Source organism: Scardinius erythrophthalmus, assembly GCF_964197995.2.
Source record: "Scardinius erythrophthalmus genome assembly, chromosome: 8".
NCBI lineage: Eukaryota > Metazoa > Chordata > Actinopteri > Cypriniformes > Leuciscidae > Scardinius > Scardinius erythrophthalmus.
Window position 1 is genome coordinate 19,148,071 of NC_138228.1, and position 26,503 is coordinate 19,174,573.

General features: G+C 37.7%; 3 protein-coding genes across 6 annotated transcripts; 1 reads left to right on the top strand and 2 right to left on the bottom strand.

Moving 5' to 3' along the window:
• Nucleotides 1-346: 346 nt before the first annotated feature.
• On the bottom strand, nucleotides 347-3,676 carry pdp2 (putative pyruvate dehydrogenase phosphatase isoenzyme 2). Of its 3 annotated transcripts, none has more exons than XM_081371754.1 (3): nucleotides 3,582-3,670; nucleotides 3,242-3,304; nucleotides 382-3,056 (listed from the first exon to the last, which is right to left on the bottom strand). In XM_081371754.1, the coding sequence occupies exon 3, from the start codon at nucleotides 3,010-3,012 to the stop codon at nucleotides 1,429-1,431; it is 1,584 nt and encodes a 527-aa protein (XP_081227880.1). In that variant the 5' UTR covers nucleotides 3,013-3,056; nucleotides 3,242-3,304; nucleotides 3,582-3,670; the 3' UTR covers nucleotides 382-1,428. The 3 variants fall into 3 exon arrangements, with proteins under 3 accessions (XP_081227879.1, XP_081227880.1, XP_081227881.1); XM_081371755.1 differs by having other exon boundaries at nucleotides 3,409-3,596; XM_081371753.1 differs by lacking the exon at nucleotides 3,242-3,304 and having other exon boundaries at nucleotides 347-3,056; nucleotides 3,582-3,676.
• A 243-nt stretch (nucleotides 3,677-3,919) lies between these two features.
• Nucleotides 3,920-22,392, top strand: terb1 (telomere repeat binding bouquet formation protein 1). Of its 2 annotated transcripts, XM_081372183.1 has the most exons (21): nucleotides 3,920-4,114; nucleotides 4,226-4,298; nucleotides 4,703-4,813; nucleotides 4,935-5,063; nucleotides 5,164-5,292; nucleotides 5,420-5,480; nucleotides 6,204-6,301; nucleotides 6,441-6,569; nucleotides 6,656-6,808; nucleotides 6,890-7,021; nucleotides 10,089-10,214; nucleotides 15,356-15,468; nucleotides 15,838-16,041; nucleotides 16,153-16,445; nucleotides 16,810-16,874; nucleotides 17,009-17,104; nucleotides 17,249-17,518; nucleotides 17,815-17,856; nucleotides 20,360-20,430; nucleotides 20,733-20,900; nucleotides 21,507-22,382. In XM_081372183.1, the coding sequence occupies exons 2-21, from the start codon at nucleotides 4,292-4,294 to the stop codon at nucleotides 21,552-21,554; spliced, it is 2,445 nt and encodes an 814-aa protein (XP_081228309.1). In that variant the 5' UTR covers nucleotides 3,920-4,114; nucleotides 4,226-4,291; the 3' UTR covers nucleotides 21,555-22,382. The 2 variants fall into 2 exon arrangements, with proteins under 2 accessions (XP_081228309.1, XP_081228310.1); XM_081372184.1 differs by lacking the exon at nucleotides 17,249-17,518 and having other exon boundaries at nucleotides 3,933-4,114; nucleotides 21,507-22,392.
• LOC308695105 (uncharacterized protein) lies at nucleotides 21,641-25,065 on the bottom strand. Its single transcript, XM_081373077.1, has 2 exons — nucleotides 24,770-25,065; nucleotides 21,641-23,656 (listed from the first exon to the last, which is right to left on the bottom strand). The coding sequence occupies exon 2, from the start codon at nucleotides 23,646-23,648 to the stop codon at nucleotides 22,986-22,988; it is 663 nt and encodes a 220-aa protein (XP_081229203.1). The 5' UTR covers nucleotides 23,649-23,656; nucleotides 24,770-25,065; the 3' UTR covers nucleotides 21,641-22,985.
• Between the last annotated feature and the right edge of the window lie 1,438 nt (nucleotides 25,066-26,503).

Consider the following 26,503-nt stretch of genomic DNA (forward strand, 5'->3'; position numbering starts at 1 on the left):
TGTGAAATTTGCACAAATTTAAACAATAATACTTATATAAATGTTCAATTACTTTGTACCTGTTATGTATGCCTATAATTAGATGTTGTGTAACAGATAAATTTAACCATCAGCTTAATTCTTATTAAAAAAAATTCTACATATCTGATTACAAATGTCATTCCTTGACATTAACTAAAGAATCTAGACCAAAGAGTAAAATGTATATTTTACTTTATATGAATCCTTTTGAGGTGTTTTAGCATTATTTTATTTAATAACCTTGTTCTTATAAAGCATAACATAATATTTCCATGTTCAGAGACTACAATGTGACTTAAAAGGCTCTGTGGTTGCTTCTATCTTTGTGCCATTCTGAAAAATCAACAGATCAATGTGATAATTTGGATTAAACATTTTAATTACAAGATAGACTGCATATAACAGACATCATAAAAATACAAAGAAAAAATTCTGCAGTGAATATATTATCCCGTTTTAAAATTTCCGAAAGAGGAGTCTCTGAAGTCTGTACTGAACAAATAGTAACAATATAGACACAAGTAACAAAAATATAAAAATCACAGCATTGTTTACTACCAGAAAATATGGTGCACGTTGTACTTCATAAATCTACACAAGCCGTGTAAAACAAAGGCAATTTTTCTCTGCAGAGTGATTTTGAAATGTACTTCCAAGTTGATGTAATGTCGGCATAATGTTGACACATAACCTATAATAAAACCTTCCATAAAACCGGCCCCTATGACCTTCGTACTTTGCACTACAAATATTATCAGTTGAACCATTGCCAAGAATTTTGTTGTGGTACTTTGACACAACCTATAGTCACACAACAAAGTGCAAAGTGAAATGTCTTTATAGCACAAGCCAAGACAGCTCAGCAACAAATAACATGCAGCAGAAGCCAAGTGTGTAAAATCATGTAATCTTCAGGCTGCACAGCAACTTAAACTTAATGCAAGTGATATTAATGTCTTATGGAACAGCTACGGAATAAAGCATGTGTCATTATTCTAATTCTACTGTTGTGAAAATTACACTTAAATGACCACTTCTATGAACAGATAATCCCAGTATAACTATAACAAAAAAAAAGCAGCCTAATGTTACATAAAACATAGCATACATCGACAGATTAAGACTTGACCTAATGTACCTTCACATTTGTAACCTTGTGTCATTAAAATGAACCAGTGAATTCTACTCATTGTTTGTATTCACATTTTCCAAAACAAAATGCAAGAATTTGTTGCGAACTCAAATTAAATTCACCTGTAGGTATTTTGAGGTGTATGTAGTGCACTGGAAGAACAATATAAAAGACAAAAAAAAAAAAACTCTACAAATGCAAAAAAAAAATCTCAGCTGAAACCAATTCTTCAAATCTGATTGTATATGTATGAAACTTTCAAATGTTGTTCTTTATTAGTTTTTAGTTTTGTTGAAGTTCGGGTTAAAGTAAATCACGGTGACAGTGATGTCATCACGGTACATGCGTGCTAAATCGCTAGGCAGAGACAGCATGGTTGCCAGTCTCTCCTGGTCCATCTCACCATACTCATTTGTGCCCAGCGCATGGCGAATCAAGTGTGTGGCTCCATTCAAATCCAAAGCGGGTGTTGCCCTGGCCCGTCGCCGCAACAGCAGCTGCTGCATTTGTCCCAAGTTGAGCTGGCTGGCTGAAACCGGAGCCTGCAGATGAATACCTGTCAGATGTTCCGCCACAAGCCTGACTGCCTCATCATTGTTCATCTCGTCCCAGAGACCATCAGAGGCCAAAATCAAAAATCGGTCCTGTGGCCGCAACTGGTGGTAGGTGACATCTGGGGTGGCCTCCAAGTAAGGTGGGGTGAGATAATTAGGTGGAGCATACTGATAAAGATTCAACGCTTCTAAATCTGAGTCTCCATTCTCTAGAACACTCTGCTGTAGCTCACGACTCCACTTAAAGCGCACGTCGCCGAAAGCACGCAGCGGCATCAGGACCCCGAGCAGCCTGTCATCTACGATTACGGTTTGCCGTTCACTGGCCGGGTGCTGCCGACATATCCGCTCCAGCTCGGTTACATTGGCAGCGTTGTGGTCTTGTGTGAGTGGAAGAGCACTCCAGCTCCCATCCTCCTCCTGGACACCCAACACTGCCCGACAGTCTCCTGCATTTGCAACATGCACACCCCCCGGTCCAACGTGAGCCACACAAGCTGTGCAGCCAGCAAAGGCGGCCTGGACGGCAGTGTTCCGCATCAGGTCATTTGCGAGCGGCACCTGCGCCTCAAGGGAAAGATCCGAGTCGAGTCGTTGGAATGCATGGCTGAGAGCATCATCAGGGCGCATGCCGTCACCGTGTTCTTCACTTGCCAGAAGCTCCTGCCAGTAAACGCGCAAATGTTCGACGTAGAGGGCTGCTGACTCCCTGTAGTTGTAGTCATTATGGTGCTTATACCACTGCAGGATGGGCGGCACGGGTCGTACGGTCTCCATGGCGGCCTCTAGATCCTCCAGGACGGACTCTGCCATCATCGCCACAGCAATGTAATAAGGCAGGCGCTCGCTGACCGCTTGAGCGCACGCATGTCCGCCGTGTCCATCAAACACGCCGAAAAGCATGCCACGAGTCTGCAGGCAGTTGACGCTGCTGCGTCGGTCCTCTAGTGGAGTGTTGGCTGAAAGCTGGTTACTCTCAAACCTCAGCACCGGACTGGGACCGCCGCGGCCATCAAATTCTGGAATCCGAACAGACTGTTCGTTAGCACACAGAACAGCATTGATCTGCAGCCGGCTCAGCTGGAAGTCCATGTCATGTCTTGGAGCACGCAGTGTGTTCTCTCCGTCCTGTCCTGAGCTTCCATCTGATCGACCACTACGGGAGGAGAAGCTCCGGGCTTGAGAAGGGAACAGGCAGGTTCTAAACTGTGCGACGGGTAAAACATGCTGGCTGGCTACAAAGAAACGGGACAGATGTCTTCCACCAGTGTAAAAGAGGAGTCTTGAATGCAAATAGCCAGACATTACTGCCTGGATGCAGTGACAGAAGCAGTCTACAACTCCAGCATCTGGGAAAACACAATATGAGATCTCATTGAGTAACAGACAGTCTTAAATTGAAATGAACAGCAATATGTTGTGCAGATTAAATGTTTTTTTTTAAAGGCTCAAGTCAGTGGTATAACCAACAAAAATTAAGGAAATGTTAATAGATACAGTTATGAACTATTCCAACTCTTAAATCAAGCAAAACCTTAAAACTGCAGAGGCGTCTGTAATGTAATAACGTAAATCCAACATCGTCCATTTCTCATATCTGTGAGAGTCAAAATAAAATCGACATAAGCATACGTATAAACACAGTTTCCCTTTAAACCATGGTTTTAAAGTGAGACGTGCTAGCTTTACAAGCTAACATACCGGCTTTCGTGATAAAATTGGCACAATGGTACATTTTACATTTTATTTATGTTTGTCTGCAAGCATAAATAAAATGATTGTGTAATTGAATAGATATGCTGGAACTGTCAGTGGAACAATTCCCTCAAAGAGCAGCTTTAATATGAGTGAAATTTTGAATCAAAAAGACATACCTGGCACTACTCGCCGAATGACTCTTCTTCTGCAGTGCTTTTTAGTTCCATCGCAGCAGGTTGCAGACATTCAGATCCCAGCGCCCCCTACAGTCCTATGTGTACTCAACATTTTACAGATTACTTAAAAAAAAACAAATATATATAATATATATATATGTGTGTGTGTGTGTGTGTGTGTGTGTGTGTGTGTGTGTGTGTGTGTGTGTGTGTGTGTGTTTCGTAACTAAACAAATATGTATATATATAAATGTGCGTCCAAAATAAATCATATTAATTCATTGCGATTTTCATGAACTACGCTGTTTTCATGAGCGGCTCAAATCACGTGATTCAAAAGAGCGTCACATTACGGAGCGGGAATATGAAAATCTTCCGTTGAAATGTTGTTAATCAATCAATAAAATTAATGCGAGAACTGAAGGAATTGAACGACTCTGGCCTAATCATAATTAAAACATTTCTTTTGTAAATACTTTAGGATTGTGGTCCGTGGATATGATGTAAGCTAACCAAACCCTTCAATCGTGAAGGTAAATATTGTGGCGTCCAGTGAAGTTGACGAAATAGTTTTACTTATAGTTATTGTTATTTACTATTTGTTATTTCTAACAACATTTGTGATGTGTTTTTTTTGTGTGCAGGATATAGTGACACTTTGATCGCATTGGTGGAAAGGATGGTTTAAAAGAAGTCCAAAGAAATGAAAAATGGAAGGTCAACATCATATCATAACAGAATAAGTTTAATTATATAAAACAATATGATAACTTGCATTAACAACATTAGTAAACACAATTACATAACATAGATAGATAACTGACAAATACATAACTGTATTTATTCATACTTGTTGTGCGAATTATTAATCTATAAACAATTATGTAATGTTTTAATGACTAATGAAAGTTATTAGAAGGTTATTGTTTCAGTTTCTAGTAAAATGCTATACCATCTCTGGTTTGTTTTCTGTTGAAATGTACCTGGTCTGAAGTGGCAACATATAGGCCTATATATATGTATATATATTTATATTATTGCACAGTACCCATCTATTGTACAGATCCAAGTATGTATTTTGCTTTACAAGCTGAATGATTTAACAGTGTTCACTTTTTCAGCTACTAAGACAGATTTGCGTCTGTTACTGGAATGTCTGAAATACCAGATGAAATGGCCTGGCTCACAGAAACAAGCTCTTCTCACTATCATCTCAATCTGCAATCAAAATGGTCTGATTTACAGCTCAGAACATACTCATATGACACAAAAATATGACCTGCCTCAAACACACTTGAAAATATTTGACTTGAATGACACTTTAATGACTCTTTAATGATTTCTCTGTATCAGATCAGTATGTGGAGTTCTTCAGAGAGATTGGAGGAATTTCCTTCATCTATAACCTGTCAAAGTCAAGCACTTTCTCTCAGGTTAAAGAGACCGCTCTATTTACACTTGCATCCTTAGCTGAATTGCAAGGTTTGTATGCAGTTTATATATATATATATTTAAAATGTGGTTTTATATTTGTATTATTTGAGATTTAATATTTAACTATAAACACATTTCCTCCTTGCAGAGAGCTGTAAACAGACACTGTGCAGAGAGGAGACGTTTCATGACTTAGCGCAGCATCTGGAACAGACCATGCCACTTACGGAGAAAAGAGTAGCGGTGTACTTGCTGTCTGTATTGGTTGCCAACAACAGTGAGATTCACCATAAAACTTACATCCAATGAGACCATTCCTGTGCTGATAATGGGGTTTTATAGAGTGGGGAGAGAACAGGTTGTCAATTCACAAATGGTTTGTTTATCTGTGTTTTGTGTTTCAGGATGTGGACAGACTCTTGCTAAGACCTCCAGATGTATCGAAACCTTGCTCAATTTGTTCAGGTACACATATTAGGTTTAGTTTGTTCAGGTATGCATCATTATCTGCCATTATTTCATGTATTTAATATCTTTACATTTAAATCTGTGATGTCACATAACCAGCTGAAGGGTGTTAATTGCAGCGAAACTGAAAAAGTAAAGTGTATGGTGACCATCTGCATAATGTTTAAATAATTTTATCCCAATTAACACCTATAGGGAGGAAACTCCTGTGGAGAATACGTCACAATATGTTAATGATAATAAATGTCAAGAATGAAACCATTCTGGTGAACGGCAAAGCATCTTCAATGGAAAGTAAATTAGGGATTGTCCAGCCAAAAATAAAAATCCTGTCATCATTTATTCACCATCATGTACAGTAGTTCCAAAACTTAATGACTTTTTTTCTGTGATATTTCCTTTTTTTTTTATTATTATTATTTTATTTTGTGTTCCATATAAGATAGAAAGTAATACAGGTTTGGAACAACATGAGTATTTTCATATATTTGGTGAACTATACTTTTAAGTCTCCAAGAGTGGATAAATGAAAACATTCCCAAACAAAATGTAATATGCTTCCCTACTTGGTGTGGAAGAGGAACATTTCAAACACTGCCTGGTGTTTGTTAAAGTGATTCACAAAAATCCAGATTAACATCTGGAAATGTACTTAAACACTCCTTTGCTGCTCGACAGGACCAGATTTCAGTTTATTTTCTTTCTTATGCCACTTTTCAGGCATAGTTTTCCTGATCCCAATGACTCTTATGAGCAGCTACAGCTGTGGGCCACTGTGTCCAGTGCTCTCTGTGGCTCTGTCAACAACCCTCAGAATGGTATGGTTATGTTCTTTATCCCTTCTCTCCCATTTGCCATCATTATATCCCAAACTGTTATGTAGATTGAGAGACAGATTTTTCTGTACTTATGCATTTGAACACTTTGACAATCTTCCAATGTATTTGTTTATGACAGAGGAGAATCAGAACTTATGTATGCATGTGTTTCCCCTGGTGAAGACCTGGCTGCAGGAAGTGGCATTGCCCAGGGCAGATTTGGCACAGCCTATATGCTCATTTATTGGCATGACTGTGGCAAACAACCGTGAGCACAAAGCACATCAGCACAAAATAACATATAATGGCATCTTATGTGTTCATTTTCCCATCTCATATGAATGTGTTTTTCAGCTTGTGCTCAGGAGTATTTTGTGTCAGTGGGAGGCCTGAGTTCACTCTCAGACACTCTTACCAGAGTTTTGTCTCAGTCTGCACACTGTGCTGCTGCTTGTAAGATGGCAACGGTTATCACTAAAACACTCTCGGCCTGCATCTCAAACAATGGTAAGATGAATGCATGCACACCCCAGTAGAACCATATTGGGTTGTTTTGAATGCTCTATTTCCTTTCTCTTTCTGTCTCAGAGCAGTTGGTATCTTCTTTATCAGAGTTGAGGGTTATTCCAGGGCTGTTGTGTCTGTTGTCCAGCCCAAACCTTGACCAACAAGACCGGCTCGCCGTGGTGCTGACGATTGGACACCTCACGGATGCCTGTGGTGAGTGTGTTGGTAAAAGACTGGTAAAATGACATGCATTCCAGCAAATTCAAAAATTATATGCTGCACTACCAAAAAAAATGAAGGAAGTATTTTTAAGTATGAAGTAAGAACAGGAAGGCATTGGGACATTGTATATCATGAAACTGCATTTTGATGATGCATCATAAAACATTTCAAACATCTCGTGTGTGGGAAGAGTTATCCAAAAAAGAGTTCTCTAATGCCTACTTCAAAAGCTCACCAGAAACTACTCAGTCTGGGTACCTTTAAATGACTATAATGATCAAACTTCCATGTGTGCTAGACCAATCTTAATCTATCCTTCTAGATGGGAGTGTGCAGATTGGAAATCAGGATTGCATTCAGTTCATACACAAGCGCTTGCAAAGTGAACTCTAGATTAAAATTTCTGCTACTTTTTATCATTCTCAACAAATTTCTGCAATTAGCCAGATGCACTTAAAGGGATGGTTCGGAGTAAAATCAACCTAGGGTCCTTTGCACCATGACCTCGAGCCAAACACCCCCCCAGAAGCCTTTTTTCTCTTGGTTGAACACTATTAAAGTTAGAGATTATTTAGAGAAAACAGCCGGATGGCTTAGTGCAGGCGCTAATGGATCCAAGGATGTATCTCGTAAACTACCCCACTAATAAGGGTGTCACGATTTCGATTTTAAATCGAAATCATTCGAAATTAATGCTCAATCTCGATTATCGAATCAAAAAATGGAATCGTCGATGCTGCCACGCCCCATATGTCACGTCACCTCGGCTTTCCTGTAATAGGTAAAACTTCTTTTCTCGAGAATATTGAAGCTTTTATTTTAAAACGCATTGCAGCTGCACAGCGAGAGCATCATATAGCTCGTCTGAGCGAGCTGATTGTCTGTGCTGCGGCAACTGCACGAACCTATGGCGAGTTAGCAGTGGCGTGCGGTTCAATGAGAGCGCTTGGCGACCTGCTAACCTCGAGCGCGCCAATTTGGACGCGGCTGAAGTGTATAAATTCAGAGAAAACTCGCCAAAGGACTTTAGGTTTACATGGACTGAAGCGAAGTACCAGATATGAGCGAAATAGCACGGCAAGGCAACGCAGTACTCGTTCCCTTATCTCTAAGGGAACCGAGGTTACGCAAGTAACCAAGTACGTTCCCTTCCGAGAACGTTCTCTCGTACTGCGTTGCAAACGCTGTGGGAACCCAATTTAAAACGCCGTGCTATTCGCCTGTGACTGCTCTGAGGGAGCCCCGGGACTATAATAGGTAATGGGTTATATTGTTTAAGTTTCCAATTGACTGTAGATATAAGTTATTGTTACATTATGTTGTTAATAAACGTTTTAAATTTGACTATATAGTGTGTGGTACATTGCGAACAAAGGTCAAATATTATTATATTGCATAAAAGTCTAAAAATGGAATAGCTTGTGCTTTCAATTTTATTTTATTTTTATCGAGAATCGAATCGAACCGTGACTTTGGAATCGAAAATGTAATCGAATCGAGGATTTGGAGAATCGTGACACCCTTACCCACTAATAATGCTCAGAATGGTACCAAACTTATACAGTAGTACAAGTAGGTTCTGTACCCATAAAATGAGGCATTGGAAAGTTTGTAAGTACATCAGGAGTTTATTTAAATAACACTTGCCTGACGGCTCATGCTACTGCTAACCCGGACGTCGGTGTCACTTCAGTGGTTTGGGAAAAGCCCGTAAAAGTCCTGGCAGAAAGCGATGCATAAGGATGTAGTGTAACGACGCCCAGTTCCAGGAATGCACTAATATTTTGTTGGTAGTACCAGTTTATAACAATTATTAGTTAACACTAAGTTGTTAACACTACGGAAAAAATAATAATTCGTTGTTACACTACATCCTTATGCATCGCTTTCTACCAGGACTTTTATGTGCTTTTCCCAAACCACTGAAGTGACCTCAACGTCCGGGTTAGCAGTAGCATGAGCCGTCAGGCAAGTGTTATTTAAATAAACTCCTGATGTACTTACAAACTTTCCAATGCCTCGTTTGGTACCATTCTGGGCATTATTAGTGGGGTAATTTACAAGATACAACCTTGGATCCATTAGCGCCTGCACTAAGCCATCTGGCTGATTTCTCTAAATAATCTCTAACTTTAATAATGTTTGACCAAGGGAAAAAAGGCTTCTGGGGGGGTGTTTAGCTCGAGGTCATGGTGCAAAGGACCCTCGGTTGATTTTACTCCGAACCATCGCTTTAAAGGAAAAGTTTGCCGAATTTATACCAGCTTTTTATTGGTACAATGTCGGTAGTATACAGTTGTGTACTCTTTTTCTGCATTACCTGCACCCAGATATCGCTGTTTATTTGTTAGAAAATATCCAAATGTGTCATTTCGTGTTATCCAGAGGACTTTAGACAGCTCCAGGGATTTTTGTCTAGTTATGTAGCAGCACCAATTTCAAAAAGTTTTCGCATTACTTCTGCATAGCCAAGCTTAACAGACATTTAAGATAATATTAAATTAAATGAGTATTTGCAAATGAATTATGATTTGTCTTCATTCTTATATCAATATTTTTTCCAGCATATGTTGAACCACATATGGGCCTGTTTACACCAAGAGTGATAACTATTACAATAAAGATATAGTTTTAAAAATCATTCTAAATATAAAAGAATAGCAGAATCCACAACACAACGATAATGGCACGAAGAAACAATATATTTGGAATCACTTTAATAACGATTTTGTTCCAGCTGATGAGCGATAAAAACATTGACAACCAATCAGTTTCCATCCTGCTTTGAAGAGCTTGAGCATTTAAAGTGACAGACGACACATCCGTAGCGGATGCTTAGAATAAACAGAATGAAATTGTGCATTGGTTTTGATGCTAATGTAGTTATTCTTATAGTTATATTTATAGTTATCGTGAAAGGGCCTTAGCACTGCAAATAAACAGTATTTGTTTACATAACAGTATATGTAGTTTTGTTTTGCTTCCTTTCAAGCACTGAAATCTTGATACAAATCTGGTATAATGTTGTAATTATTCTGTCTGTTCTCTGTCTTTGCAGTAGAGCATCAATCTCAGTTGTTGTCGGCTGGAGGTTTGCCCATTATGATTTCGCTGCTCACTGAGGGCAGTGATGAAGAGCTCAGAAAGGCAGCTGTGTTTGTACTGCACACCTGCAAAAGAATCAGTGAGTTTTATATATATATATGTTCACACTATATGGCTATAGTAGCTAGTGATGGGAAGTTCAGATCATTTTACTGACTCTGATCTTTATATTTTGTACAGCAAAATGAACAAACTCATTTGTTCATTTCAGCAGAATTCAATTAAAATGTTACATGTTAATAATTCCAAAGTCAACATCTCTAGCCAAATTATGAGAAACAGAAATGATTAATTATTTCGTGACAGCCACTTAAGCTCTGCAATCTGTACAAGAAACAGAAATGATTAGTTAACCTACTAAGTCTTCTGGTCCGAGTCGTTCGTTCTTTTGTCACGTAACAGCTCTATAGACCGTAGCTATGCAGTCTGTAACGGAAACAGAAATGATTAGAGTCTTCTGGTCCGAGTCATTTGGTTTTTTGTCACATGACTGCTTCACAGCTCAGTATTACAGTCAGTAATACTAATGTAATGTTGTATTTGTTGTATGTTGTATTATATTTAGGAATTATTCAGTGCAAGACCATAGTTAAATACTTCCTTAGAAGCACAGTTGCTTCAGACAAGCTCATGGCCAGACAAAAACAGATGGGTCAAGAGCATTTGCGTTTAAAACATATGGCGACAAGGTGGAATTCTACATTTGAAGTGTTGAAAAGATTCACTAAAATCAAGGATCCAGTCATCTCCACCCTGGCACTCACTAATGCATCTCTGCCAAACTTGTCGCCAGATGAATGGGAAATTGTCAGAGAAATTCTTCAATTTGAACAAAAGAGTGTGTACTATGTTTGTAATGTCTAGTGCAGGGTTGTCAAAAGTCCTGCCCATGAGCTTATCTATTAAAATACATTACATGTGGTATGTAAGTAATCACGCATCATTTACAAATCCTGCAGTTTCACAGTGTCAACACAAGGTGGCAGCACTACATTTTAGGCCAGGTGTTGCGTGATACTAAATTTGATAACTGATAAGCGCTGCCATTTCTGTTGCTTATGAGAAACATTAAACGTGGCAAAAATGGCACATATAACTTTAATAACAGTAGCCGTTCTAACTCAGAAAGAATATTTCAATTTAACCCTTTAAAAATGAGGTTGGTCAAATTTTACAGATGTTACTGTTTGTATTAATGAAAATAAGTTTACATTTGCAATTCTGCATCCTAACTCAAGCTACTGCTACGCTACTATCAACTAAAGCTACTGTCAAATGTTAATTTCCAAGAGACAAAACATGTAGGCTACTATTATTAATATTATTTTATAGGGGTGTAACGATACCTTCATGTCACGATTCGATACTTATCACGATACTGACCTCCCGATACGATATTATTGCAATACTCCAAGACATATGGTAAAAGGTGATGAATGCTAAATTTTAAATGCTAAATTTTATTTTACATTGGGGTGGAATTGAATAGGTTTTGACTTGGTGCTGGTAACCCAATGCACAGGACAATGGTGACTCCAGAATAAAAATATTCATAATTCTGAAGCTGAAAATACAGAATTATTTTAGACAAATATGCTTGCACTCTGTCACTGACTAGATACAGTAAATTTAAAATAATGTAGGCCACTTTTTACTGGTAATGTTAGGCATTATCAGGAGCCACAAATATTGCCCCATTGCATTATTATACTTTATATTCAACATTATATTGGTTTAATGTAGTAATGACACTAAAAATCTGAAAACTTAAATTTTTTCTCATTTTGTATTTTGGGTGAACTATACACAATACATATATTGTCACTATCCACGATACATATTGTTGCGGTTTTGTATTGCGATATATTGTGACACGATTTTATATTGTTTCACCCCTATTATTTTATTAATATATAGCCTATATAATGAAGGAAAAGTATCCGGACCCAGGCGTGTCCTGACCCCTGTTAAAAAAAAAGTTTAGACACCCCTGGTCTAGCGCATCATTGCTATGCTGAAAATGTGTAGGCTGCTACACAGATAATTTCTATTATAAAATAACTGCACATGGAAGGTATATTAATAATATACTTTTTTAATTAACGTGACTTTTAAGTAAAAAACAACAACTTCTAAACTTTTTTAGGTGGTTTATTATTGCACAAAAAAAAAAACAGTGAGTGAATTATGCTTGAATCCTAAATACAAAACAGTGTCAATGCTGAGTTGTAACATTGCTATTTTTCTATTCACCTTATTCCTGACGATCTTACTGCGTTTTGAATTATGGGTGCCGGTTTGGGGAACTTCCATTTAAAAAGACTGAATTGAATCATTTCAAATCATAAGGTTGCCCTACAAATAAAGCTTATCCGTCAGTTTGACTCAATGAGCTATCAGTTTTCTTTCACGATTTATTTAAGAATAACATGAGAATAAGGTAACACTTGGTATTTTAACATGACATGTTATCACAAGAATATATGGCAAGAGCTCTTTTCAGTCACTGCATTCTTTTCCTCGTCACGATTAATTTCTTTTTTCCTTTTGCATTTCGCTGTAATAGTATGAAGAAGGTCAACATATACTGCACATTTGTGATCTGTTCTCCCAATTTAATTTACGCTATATGCCATTAATAATTCACTGGAATGCACAAAGAATCTCTCGTTATTCTCCCCAAATCCTCACGTCTCTTTCCAGGTTTGTTTTCACAGGTAAATACAATTTATTATCTGTCAAAATGACTGAAATCACTTTGAAATAGTATCACGCAATGCTGAAGTAATATATATATATATATATATATATATATATATATATATATATATATATATTAGGGCTGTCAAAAGATTAATCGCGATTAATCGCATCCAAAATAAAAGTTTGTGTTTAAATAATATATGTGTGTGTACTGTGTATAATTAAATTTGTATATATAAATACACACAAATGCTTGTATATATTTAAGAAAAATGTGTCATTTATATATAAATAAATTATATTTATATATAATATAAATTATATATAAATATATACAGTATATGTATGCAAATATTTCTTAAATATATACATGCATGTGTGTGTATTTATATATACAAAATAATTATACAGAGTACACACACATATATTATGTAAACACAAACTTTTATTTTGGATGCGATTAATCGCGATTAATCTTTTGACAGCCCTAATATATATATATATACATATTTTTTTATTTTTTTTATTAAGGCAACGTATGTTACATAATACAGATTACCACAGGGATATTTAACCATCCGATTTTGCTGTGGAAAGATTCCCGCTTTTGGGGTTATTCATGGTCTGTTAAAAGTACCTTGTTGATGCTTTTACATGCTGATGCTGTTTCCTGTACAGTCTATGCAGGAATTGAAAGGATGTTGGGCAAGCACGGTCAACACAAAATGAACTAATCACTCTCTGAGACAACCCATTATTCCAGAGTCAGTAAAAGATGGGTTAAAATTAACTACCTATCACTAGTAGTAGCATGCAGAAGTTGGCATGCAGGAAACAAAGAAATATGTAGTGAAAACATTTTTTTTTTTATAAAAATGCAAATAAATGTCTTCATGAACACACCTGAAAATAAAAGACTTCGAGAAAGCCTTATTCAGGACAATACAAATACAATAGACGCACACTGCTGCCTTTATTGCAGTGGTGATGATATGCTATTAACTTCAGGTGCATCACATCACACAGCAGCACTTAGTAAACAAACCACTTCTCTTAAAGTCCCCCTACAGTCAATAATTGTATCACTTAAAACTAATATAGCTTCAAAACATAAAAGCAAGCATTAAATAAAAAAGAGGAACCAATAAACATATTAAAAGTAATAAACAGAGTGCTTTCAGTATTAAAGGCTACATCTGAACGTTTTCCATTCAAGAACAGTGAGTGATTTTCCTCTTTCTCAGCTTTACTGTTGTTTGATTAGCGGGGTATCTAATAAGCTGCATTCACACTAATGCACAGATCTCTTTTGAAATAAAAGATGTTCTTGTCCTGTCTGTTAAATCCCGTAAGACACAATTGATTGTGTTTACATTAATTTTTGTAAGGAAAATAACAGCGGGTGAGGCCGCGCACTGCAAGCGCGAGTTACTCACAGTGAATGAAGCCTGTGAATGTTCTTATAATTTGCTACAACCTTTCCAAACTTTATGAAAGCCTTTTTTCCATTATTTTATGGAAGGTTTAATTGGTGTTTGTGTGTGTGAGAAATTGAAAGCAAGCAGAATACTGATGTTCCTAAAGCATACACAGCGTCATCATGCGTTTGTGGTTAAAAACTAAGCTCAGAATCGATTCTGAAACTCAGGATCGATCCAGAATGAGAGAGGATCGCGATGCATCGTTTTTTACACAATGGCAAGTGGAAATATTGTTTTAATTCAGCCATATATGTTTGAACCAGAAACTGATTCAGAAAAAAGAATTTGGCCCGGTTCTGTGAGGGTGTTTGAGGGAGCTAAGCACCCTCAAACAAATACAAGAGCACTGTAATAATAATATCATATTGACGAAACAGATTTGGTGAACGCTCCAGTGCGTATTTGTGTTTGCACTCTGGAGAATGTCAAATGTTTTAATTCATTGTGTGTTTTTGCAGCGGTGAACAATGTAGCCAATCACAGACATGTTTGGTAATCTCTTGAATGCAATGACCAATCAGGGGTGTTTAATTTAGTCAGAATCCACTCACCTGTCAACTGAGTTTTTGTTCAGTGCCCAGTTCTGCACGCTTGCGAAGTGTAGACACGATGTAAATAAGAGATGCATTGTGCAGTGTAGACATCTTCATTGAATTTAACGAAACTTTGTGAGATCGCAAACTGAGATGAGTGACAGCTTTTTAGTGATTATAGAGGGAGCTGTCTTTTCGGGCTTTCTAGAATATACATATAATCCATTCAGAATTAGAATAAAAGTGGACACATAACGGTAATTCATATGATTAGCCTTTGGCTTGACTATGTTATCAAACAGCTAATAATGTGTTGCTAATATTACACTAACCATGTTCCCATTCGCCATCTCAGCGTAAGACGGCTGCCTTCTAACACCACACAGACATATAAAAAACAACATTAAAAACTTGATTTTCACCACAGAGGGTCTTTAAAGTCTTGCTTCTGTTAAACTTTGGCTCATGAGGATTGGACATTTTTATTTCCCTTTCCCACCCAGCTGAATCATTAGGCGCAGACATGTCCAGTATGGAACAGCAGGAGAGTGAAAAAGAGAGACACTTGCGTTCAGCTGGAGAAATCCTCCAGAGAATACAGCATCTAGAGAAAAAGGTATTTGTGAATGTATATTTTTTCACCAAGTTTTCACGGCTATTGTGCATACCTGTAAATGTCATATTATAATGTGGATTATGGTGTTTTTAACAGATGATGCATCTGATAAGATACCCTTTACTTTAAAGATAAACTTTAACACCTCCAAGAGCATTCTTTTGTTATTTTGTCCAAATTTCTTTAACCAGATTTGATAACATGCTATGACACCAAAGACAAAATGTGACTAAGAGCATTTCAGAGTCCACAGAGCCCTTTACTTTTAACATTTTTTAACTTGAGCATGCTTGCATTTCATGGTAAAGGAAGAGTGCGCTGTCATTCTTATTACTCTTTATAAGCCTAATTTTGTATTTTGATTCTCAGATGGGTGTGAAACTGTGGGAAAGAGCCATTGAAAGCCAGCAGCACAGCATGCAGAGGTCGGCCTCATCTGTGGAATGTAATGAGGCAATGTGGGAGGGCCCTGTGATGCAAAAGGTCAAAGTTCATCTTCGAGTATGTGAGTCTCCTGCAGGAACTCTTGAACATCCAATCACAAATGAAATACCGTACGACCAAGAGAGCTTGGTGAGAATCACATGTAAACACATACAACTTATAGTAACGTGTAAATATTATTGAGCATTCTGCATCAGCAGTTTTAACAACATAAAATTGTGTGTTTGTGTATGTGAGCAGCAGTGTGTCAGCTCTGAAGAGTGTTTGAGTCCTGCCCCAGTCACTCACTTCAAAGGCTCTAGCTGGGAAGAGAGCAATGTACAAATGAGAGAGAATGAGAGGAATATTGAGAGGAGTGACAACCAGGAGACGAAGAGAGAGAGAGTTGTGAAAAAGAGAGACATGGAGTGGAAAATGAAGTCTGAAAGAGTGGCGAAGAGATTAAAGATGATGAATTTGGACTCGGATCTTGATGGCAACAAACGTATCCAGCACTGCAGCACGCCAACAAGGGGCAGCAGAGATACACGGGGGTAAACAAACATCAGTTATTGAGTTTTGCTATTACTGGTTTGCTTGATACATACACTGTTTCGGTACATATAATTTGGCGAATAGAGTTCAAACCAACGTCTTTTACAAAATATATTGTACACTTGTGGCCAGAAAATGTAAACAAAAGTTTTTTTGTTGGAAGAAAATGTGATACAGATAGTACAGTATGAGTTATTCTTGCTTTCCTCATTCCTCGTTGTTTTATTCATGATTAGAATGTTCACATTAAATCCAGATTCACATAAAGAATTTCATGTCAATGACTTTTCAAGACAGAGTCAGTAAATTTTTCCTCCTCGAGGGAGTGACATTTCTCTCCGTTTTATTTTTCTTGGGTTTCAGCCCAGATATTTTCAGACATCCTGATCCCATGAAGAGAAACCAGTGCACGCAACCTCTCTCAGATGGTAAATCTTTCTTAAAACATCACAATCTCTTTGTGCTAAATCACAAAAAACATACTGATTTATTTTAGTAATCAAGTTGTTTGCTGTTCATTTGATGTTTTAGATAATGAATTTGTGCTGCGTTCTGTTTTTAGATGAGATGTCTCTGTGCTCTGAGCTGTTAGACAGAGAAATTAACAGGTTTCTGAAGCCGCCCTCTCCAACTAAACCCAGCAATCTACGCTGTGCAGGTGTGTGTCTGTATAAATGCAAACGAACAACACATTAGATAATAAAAGCAATACATTCTCCCACTTTCATTGTTCTTTTTCCCTCACATATTCATTTTATCCATGCTGTCACATGCACACGCATGCACCTTTTCCATCTCCCAGGTTGTGTGAAACATATGAATGAGATGGACAGTCGTTCATTTGGCGCCGTGTTGCGTAGCTGCAGGTTTCAGTGTGACTTTCACCTGGCGCTACAAGAGGCTGAGGATCGATTCAGGAGAAGCCAGCAGTTAGAGAAGACTAGCCACAATTTAACACACACTCATATCAACACACACGGCAAAAACAAAGAGCACAGCACATGCACTAATGGGGATAATAAGAGGAACAAGATGGAAAAACACAGAATGATTCACCAACCATCAGACGGATGTAAGAGACCGCATCCACACAGTCTTTCACAATGTCTTTGGGATTGTGGAGGAATGTGCACCTTCCTCAAATGTTTAGAAAGTAGCTTTGATAGAACAAGGCCTGGAGAACAAAACACACTTTGTTACATTTATCAATGTAGCAGATGCTTTCATTCAAAACGACAATGTATGTTCAGACAAAATGTTAGGAATTATCATTATATACATATTCTGAGGATCTATTTATATTTTATACACAGATGCATTTTGTGTTTTCTTTTCTGCTTTTGAAATTCTCAGTGTTTCTTTCTTCAGGTTTTAGGCTCACACCACTGAGAAGGCCGTGTGAAACATATGGTAAGAGAAGTGCTCCTTTCCTGTAGATGTATCTGTCTGTCTCACTATAAACATCTGCGAAAAAGATATTTTTTGATGAATTATGTGTGTGTATGCAAAGAACAGGGATATATAATATTGAATAAGGTGCTGTTCTGTAACACGAGACTCTCCTGTGCTTTCCACTTTTGTCTATGCTTCTGAAATGTCTTTCCAACTTTGCTCTCAGTTTTTTTCCTTTGTGTCCTCCTTTTTCCCTCAGTCTCACTCATTCCATTGCCGAGTTGTGGTCTCTGAGTGCCGTTCAGTTGTTCCTATGTGGCTTCCTTCCCATAACCTCAAAACTTACTCACTAGACTTTCTAGAGATATTCTCACTATAATTGTCAAGTTAAATGGTAATGTACCATCATCCAGTCATTATCGCAAGTCTGGATTGGGCGACCCCAATGAAAAATAAAAAATATTACAGTTTAGTGGCCACTATGCAAAAGTACTTTACAAATCAATGCTCCAGTTGACCAATCAGTCACGTATTCTAAAGAACCATGTTTATTTCAGCTGGATGTGTTTCTGTTTCTTTAAATTAAATGTTTCTTTTTTATTTATATGCATCCAGTCAACTAGAATAACTCTACCAGAGATTCTATGATGATCTTGATGGATATTTTACAGTTTAGTTTTAAAAAGCGAAAGCCACACGCTTTCCTCTCAATAGCAAAATAAACACACAACAAAAATAACAACGGTGAGAAAGCAGCAGTTAAGATCAGGGGCCGTATTCACAAAGAATTTTAAGGCTAAAAGTAGCTCCTAACTGGCGAATTTAGGAGCAACTCCTAAAAATAATGGGCGTGTCACTCGTAACTTTAGGACTCCTAATTTTTTTCACTAAGAGTAATTCACGAAGCATTTTAGCCCTAAAAGTAGCACCTAAGTCTGGGACAGCTTAAAAGAAGTCGAGAGGACTCCTAACTCACTAAGACCTATTCACAAACCGCTTTTTGTGGCATTTCACGTTGCGATGTTTTGAGATGCGCATGCGGCGGCTACAGGAGCTTCCAATCGCGAGGGAAAAATTTTGCTTTGTAGGCATAACTAGGTATGCAATAACGCCACCAACAACAACCAAAACTAGGCTACTCATTGCATGTAAACTAATTGTAACGTTTCATTGTGAATCAAATTAAAATGTTCTTCTCTTTGCAAACGTAGGCAGAGGCATATAGTGACAGATTAATTCAATAATGTTGCAAAGATATTGCATCAATCCATATGTTTCATTAGGCTACTAGGCTTTTTGTTTTGCCTTACTCTTTATTCATTTAGACTATTTATTCAGTTATTCATCATCTTCCGTCCTTCGCACTACACCGCACGCATTCTCAGACCTGTCACCTGTCACTCATCATCTTAGGGGAGGTGTTTGGAATCATTCCCGCGTTACAATCATCAGCCAATCAAGGTGGTCACTTCAGTCAAGCTCGTGCATGAGTAATGACGTCATCCATGGCAACGAAGACTCACTCTTAGTTTAGGAGTTGTCATTTTTCTTTACTAAGAGTAGGTCTGAAAGGCGTTGTGAATAACTTTTAAGAGAAAACTCCTAGCTAAAATCTTTTAGTGCGATTTAGGAGTACTCCTAGTGGTAAGATAAAATGCTTTGTGAATACGGCCCCTGATCATCGCAATGTGAATATTTTTGCACCAGCTCTGCAATTCACTGGTATAACGTCAACTGATGAGGTAATTAAAATGACACTTTTATGATAGTTTGATTATAAAATATATTTGAGACTAGATAGATGTTAGACTATAGTTTGGATCAATCCCTTTTCTTGGCATTAAACATTGACATTACAGTAAAGAATAGCTCTTTCGGCATTATCCTGAACATTGTACAAGCATTTGTTTCATCTTGGGAGTGTGTTTGTGTGTGTGTGAGAGAGAGAGAGAGAGAGAGAGAGAGAGAGAGAGAGAGAGAGAGAGAGAGAAAGACAGATAGTTGGAGCATATGTGTAGGTAAGATGGGTAACTAGATTATGGGTCCCTGGGGGTTCTGAGCTCTAGTTATTGAGCTGTTACTATGGAGACTAGTCTGTTTTGTACCACAGACACAAGCACACACTCAGTTGCACTTACACACATATTTTCACACACTGTTTTACTTTAGATCGGTGTGTTCCAGTCTGCCAATGCACACGTTCACATCCATACATGCACATACACACGTTTTGTTCTTCTCAAGAGTTGGTGGAATGAATGTCTTTCATGCTGAAAGAAAAAAGTCCTGTCATAGTCCTGCTAAAGAACGGTGTGTATTTGTTCTGTACAGGGTTCAGTACTGTGTGTGTGTGTGTGCAGTTTCACAGTCTGCCCACTAAATCATTCTAAAGATCAATACACCTCTCTGCTGCCCTGTGCAAGTCCTACCATTAGTATTGCCGTTGCCAGCATGGACGCATTTTGAATGCTTTGGTTCTTTAATTCCAAGGAATTATTCTGCTCTTTTTGTTTTCTCTCAGGCCCAGACATGGAAAAGAACATGCATCACGTACATAAGAAGAAAACCTCAGAATACTGGCTCCCAAAAAATGTATGTTACTGTTAGTTTTAGGTGAAATGATTATACCATGATTTCACACTTTTTTAGATGGCGTTTTAGATGTTCAGGCAGTCATGCATTGTACAGTTTTATTGTCATCATAATATTCTAAGCAGAATAAAAAAAAATGCAAATGTGAAATGCAATAACTTGCTCTTTCTCTGAAACAATTCAAAGGTTAATTTACTAAGCAGTTACAGTATGAACAGGCAATGTTCATATTTTTGCACTCATATACATAATCATCTTCAGTCCACATTTATTCCATAATTTGTAATTGTTTTCTCGTTTAGTCTTTAGGCCGACACAGAGAGAGGCAGAACTGGTCTGCTGATGAGTTGCGCTATCTCAAAATGGGTGTGGAAAGGTTTGGTCACTCCTGGAACTCCATCCTCTGGACGTATCCCTTCCATCCCAGTCGCACCAATGTAGGCCTGGCCAAGAAGTACCACCACATGCAGGCATGGCATGACCAATAGTGAAGATATGTTTTCTGAATACTGGAACTTACAATATAAATTTAACTAAGTCAAGAATGTTCACTCAATATTTTACCCCAAAATCAAAAGAAATAATTGGTATATTGTGCATAAAGAAGCCTTTTAAGACGATGACAGTGTTTTGCATTGTGACATTCCTAATTTTATTTAGTGCAATGCAAAAGAAAATCCTCATTCTCATTACTGTAATGCAAAAAAACTACAATGTAAATAATATATTGTATTATCTGTTGTACTATATTCATTTTAGCATGACTTTAATTAAAAATATCCATGCTTCCAACAGGATGATTCACATTACAGTAATGAGAAATGAAAGGGGTGCTCAATTTCACATTGTAAAAAATCATAATGGTACACATTGCTCGTACACATAACCTTGTGTGAAACAAATATGCTAAATACATCATATGGATTGCAGTGTTCTTACCTTTAGGGCTATGGAGTTATCGAGCTTTTATATTGTGAAAAGAAGTGCACATATCGTATTCTTGCTTCCTGTTTCATTTCCCCAGTAATGCTCTTTCAGAATCCTAATTTTTCTCTCTCTCTCTCTCTTACTGACAGAAAGCCAAAGCACAGGGTGTAGATCTGCCTGGTGCAGGAGATGGATAAAAACATCACCAGATAATCTGAACGATTTTTCACTATTTATGTTCTGTCTTATTTAATAGAGTAATATATTGGATTTTTTTGTTTTTGAATTGTTTAGAATTGCCCTTATATAGGTGATGTGTTAGAAAATAACATTGTTTGTACTAAAGAAATGGAAAAAGTTGTATTTTCCCTGAAGGTAACAGTTACCTGTTTATTTGTTTTCAGTCAAATCCACTTGATTTGCATGGTAGGCACATATTTGTATAAAGTTTCCATTGTGCAACTGTTGATTTCACAGTGTCCATGTCATCTGTATTCGTTCCTCTTATGGCTGAAGTACACAAAGCTCTGTTATACAAGGATAATGAGGCATGGCATTTCCTTGAGATTCCAGCAAGCGAAAGCAGCTTAATATTTCATTAAAAACTTTGTTACACACTAAATACAGAAAACTCAGTGGAAGGATGTTTATTTATATAAATCCAAAGTTTCTTAGGACAAGAGCCAGAAAGTTAACCTCAAAAAAAAAAAAAAGTCCCATGAGACCCCTTTTCTCTGGAAAGAATGTTGCCCCTCTCCCCAGAAGCTTCTCTGAGAAAACTTAAGATGTGTGTAAAAGAGAGATAGTGGATGTTATCTTCCCAGAGACTTCCCGGGAAACTCCTGTGTTTTGGGATAGTTCATACATTACTATGTAGAGTTTGGTTTGTACTCCAAATTATTTCTAACACATTGTGTCAATTTATTTTTACAGACTGCTCTCATCTTGATGTTTTGTTCAGATGTTTGAAGAGATGAATACATACCACAAATTTGATTATTTCTAGTATAAAATACAGATCAATGAAAGAACGTTTTTGTAATGTGTTACAGTCTTTATTTTCCTTAACTACAATCATTGTTTTAATGTACATTCTTTTCCTCTTCTATGGGAGATTGGCTGCACGTTTCATACACAATTGCCAAGAGCTTTGAAGAATATAGAAGAAAAAAAAAATCAGATGGCTGGTTTGCTGCTTGTCAATGAATCGGTAGGCATAACATTAAGTAATGTTCGTTAGACATCTGAGGTGGCTCGTTTCCTTATTTAGAGGTCTGTTACTTTCAACTTTTTCATGACAGGGTGTGCAAAATTCAGAATTTAAGAATTGACTTTATCGTCTGTCTGTAACCCTTCAAAAATCAAGGCTTTTGTCCAAACATTCAAATACAGATTTGACTAGCCAACTTTGCTTTGCTTTTTCTGCTTAAAAAAGTTAATTTAATTTACACTTCTTAGTTTCAAATTCAAATTGCTATCCCAGTTCAATTCTGAATGACACGCAACCCTGTTTTATGACTACATCCTCAGGGGGGAAAAATAAATTTAATTGTTCATTAATTTCTTGAATATTGTTGGACCTAATGACCATCCAGCTGCTACTGTTTTCTAGAGGTGAGTGTAGTGACTTATATAATGTTGACATTGTCAACTGCGTTCTGTCCCATATCCTCCAAAGTGAAAGAAGGATCCGAGTTAGGGATTGTGGATTCATGGGTCAGTTTACAATCCAGGAGGTCCATTGAGGGCGTCTCCACCTTATCCAGACATTCCAACAAATCCTTGTTCTCAGCTGGTGCAGGATTACTAATTTTGTCTTCCATCATCTCGCTGGTTATGGCTTCACTTGCCATTGTGACTCCAGTAATGAGGGCTTCAGAGATGGGAGATTTCAGCAGGTCATCCAAGAGACTGGGTTCTTGAAGAACATCAGAAGCATCGAGATCAGCTACAGGTTCAGACTTCTGCTCTGGAGCGGCAGCTTCCTTCCCGATCAGGCTGACGGATGCCAATGCGGACTCCACTGCTTCAATACCTTTGTTTACAACATCTTCCACCGGTGCAGAAATCTGTTCAGTGACTGCATCGACCGTTTCTTCAACGGCTTGTGTAATGGTCTGCAGAACACTGGTTGAAGAGGCAGGCTCGCCCTCCTCTGGAACCTCACATTTCTGCTCGGCATTCTCGGTCACAGTGGAGTCCTCTGGTGTTGCAGACTCCTCTACAGCTGGAGCTGTTGTCTCAGCTCCTATCCCTACTTCACTCTTCTTCCGACTGAGCTTCGCTCCCATTCTGCCCCCTTTGCAATAGAGGGATACATCACTGTTATTTAAGCAAGCTCACACAAACAACCACATCTCTCGCACCACAAAATAGACTGGAAAGATTCCAACACCAGTTTTGGAAGTGATTAGTATTAATCATCAATCTTTTGAAAAGAGCTTGAACAAATGGTCCATAGGAAGTGGCTTTAGCTGGAATAACATGATAAATTAGGCTAATTACATGATAATAATAATAAAAAAAAGTCTTATACTTTTTATTCTTTCCAACTAAATTAAGAATGGTTGGTCCAAATTTGGATGACATGTTAAAACATTACGTATTATGGGGTCAGGGTGTTTTGCATACCTTTGTTAAGCATCAACCAGTGGAATTATTAATGCACATCAAAATCAACTGAATTACTAAGATTAAGAAGTATCATAACCACTCGTTGAAACTTGTGCATTACATATGAACATTTTTGTTACTTTCATAGCATACAACAACCATTTAAAAACAGTAGGATAGAAGTCTTGAACTATAATGCTAAAATTGGGGACCAGCATGGGTTAACAAGGTTTAGACATCAGAACATCATGTTCTCTTGTGGTTTTATATTGGCTAGAAAGTAGGAAAGAGCCACAAGCTCTGATGGATATGAACAGCTTCCTATTTTAAAAGAGGGAAAAAAGAGCTGTTTTTATTTTGTATGCTGGAGACTTTAAATAAAAGCTTCTCAGAATTCTAACCATCACCGTATTTTAGAATAGTAAATTTAAGAGTGAGACTTTATTATTCTAACTCACTCAGCCACACCTTCCTCCAGCTGCTGAAGTGCTTTGAACATGGGTTTCATCTGGGGACCACACTCTTGAAAAGAGGTTTAAAACACAACTTACGCTGTCAAACGAAGTTTTAAAAATAATACACCCTGAAATATCACGGTGGAGTTCAAACCCGTTATAATTTTCACCACTGACGTGGCATCAGAGCTGGGACAGAGGGACAAAGCAGCAGAGTCCTACTGAGAGTACCGATAATCATGATACGTTTATCTTTAACATACTACACATACATATTAAAACGTTGCAAACATTGCAAAGTAGCTATGCATGCGCTGCGAATTGTCAAACCAGTATAAACCCACCTTTTTTTGACCGGTGAATGAGTGGAAACGCGAGCAGATGCTGGATCAAGGATGGTGAGACTGACTGTGCAAAGAGGAAAACTCGAAGATGGTGATGTACAGTTTCCGAATGAATCGCTCTTTTGAGCCGATTCTTTTTAATGATTCGATTGAGCCGATCCTCAAAGCGTTTGTAATTCAATGGGCCTTCTGTGAAAATTACCTGACATAAAAAGTTGGCGGCTTATGTAAATCAAATAATAATTTGCACACTGTATTTAACGGCCATGTATGGATAAAAAGAAAGCAACTTCCGCAATCCGCATGAGGGGTGACTCAAAAGAGCCGTTTTGAACAAGTTCAAAGGAAAAGAACCGATTCAGAGAAATGAGTCAGACATTCTAACCCTGAATGACTCCTCCGTCATTTTCAACAGGGCTGTCGGAAATTTATGCGTCCCACAGACACTCCCACAGACACTCCACCCCCCCACCCCACCCCACCCCACCCCACCCCCCTTCCAAAAAACGTCACGGACTTCTTTTTAAAATGTGGAACTATTGATTAAAGTGAGTCATTTTCTGCCTCTTTGACTCCACAAACGGTTCAATAAATCACAGGCATTTAGAGCCATATATTTTCACTCAGACTGTTACACACACAACAACAACAACAAATAGGTCTACAATTGATCCAAATTTGAATCCAACTGATTTCAGGAACATCTGCATGCATCATCCTGTTGCTGTAAATAATCAATGTCAGGAATGAGTGAATTCAAGTTTACCCCCAAACATTTAAAATAGGCCTAGTTAATATTATAGCTTAGTAGCGGCCAAAGGTGATGTTTTAATTGTGATAACGCAATGAAACATGCCAAATTGTGCAGACATACTTTTTACCCAGGCTGTAACAATGAAATTATGCATTTAATATATATCACTTTTGGCAAATACTATGAAATAGTCCACAAGATGGAGACAGAGTTTACCTAATTTCTGATGTAACCATACAAATGAAGCATTTAGTCCTCTTTTCATTGTTTGCTATTTTCTGTTTGCCTCAACATTTTTCCTTTTTGATTTGAACAAGTGCTTCATTTAAAAATTTTACATAAAAATGATCCCATGACCCTGATGGTTTATATCTTCCCTTTTAATAGTCTGGGCACCACATGCCATCTCCATCTCTTTATATCTCTCTTGTTTTTGTCTGTTTGTTGTTGTTGTTTTGCTGCAGATGATAGCTGGTGTTGTTGCTGTAAGCAGTAATTGTAAGGCTGAAGTCGTAATTGCAGAGCTGTGAGAATCGGCTTGTGTAATGAGTGTGAGACAGAGAGATGCAGCTCTTATCACTCTTAAGACTCTCAATCCCTTCATTTCAATTCCTCTCTCTGTCTACCACGGCATTTTCATGCTTTTTCGTCCTTTTTCTTTTTGGAAGGAGCTTTTGGCTCAGAAAGTAAGGGATGATTAGAAACGTGTTACGGAGGAAAGACAGTAGCAAAGTTAGACTAGCGTGCTTATGTTTTCCAGATTTAGATCCCTGTTTTGCTGTTCTGAAATTGTCATCTCACCACTTAGATACACAATCCCTCTGTTGAGAAGGAAATTACAGATTTTCTTCTCAAAAATCAGACAAACACACAAACAATGCGCATTTCTGGACAGTTTTAATGAAGCCAAAAAAATATATAAAGAATCAAAACTTTAAAAGCACCAGAATCTGCTTACAATCAAATCATTGTGTGTTTCC

Coding starts and splice junctions, on each gene's coding strand:
- LOC308695105 (XM_081373077.1), bottom strand. CDS start 23,648: ATGGGAGCGAAGCTCAGTCGGAAGAAGAGTGAAGTAGGGATAGGAGCT.
- terb1 (XM_081372183.1), top strand. Junction 5,293..5,419: donor TGTATTGGTTGCCAACAACA/GTGAGATTCACC, acceptor TTTGTGTTTCAG/GATGTGGACAGACTCTTGCT. Junction 7,022..10,088: donor ACACCTCACGGATGCCTGTG/GTGAGTGTGTTG, acceptor CTGTCTTTGCAG/TAGAGCATCAATCTCAGTTG.
- pdp2 (XM_081371753.1), bottom strand. CDS start 3,651: ATGTCTGCAACCTGCTGCGATGGAACTAAAAAGCACTGCAGAAGAAGA. Junction 3,057..3,581: donor CATTCGGCGAGTAGTGCCAG/GTATGTCTTTTT, acceptor GTGTTTTCCCAG/ATGCTGGAGTTGTAGACTGC.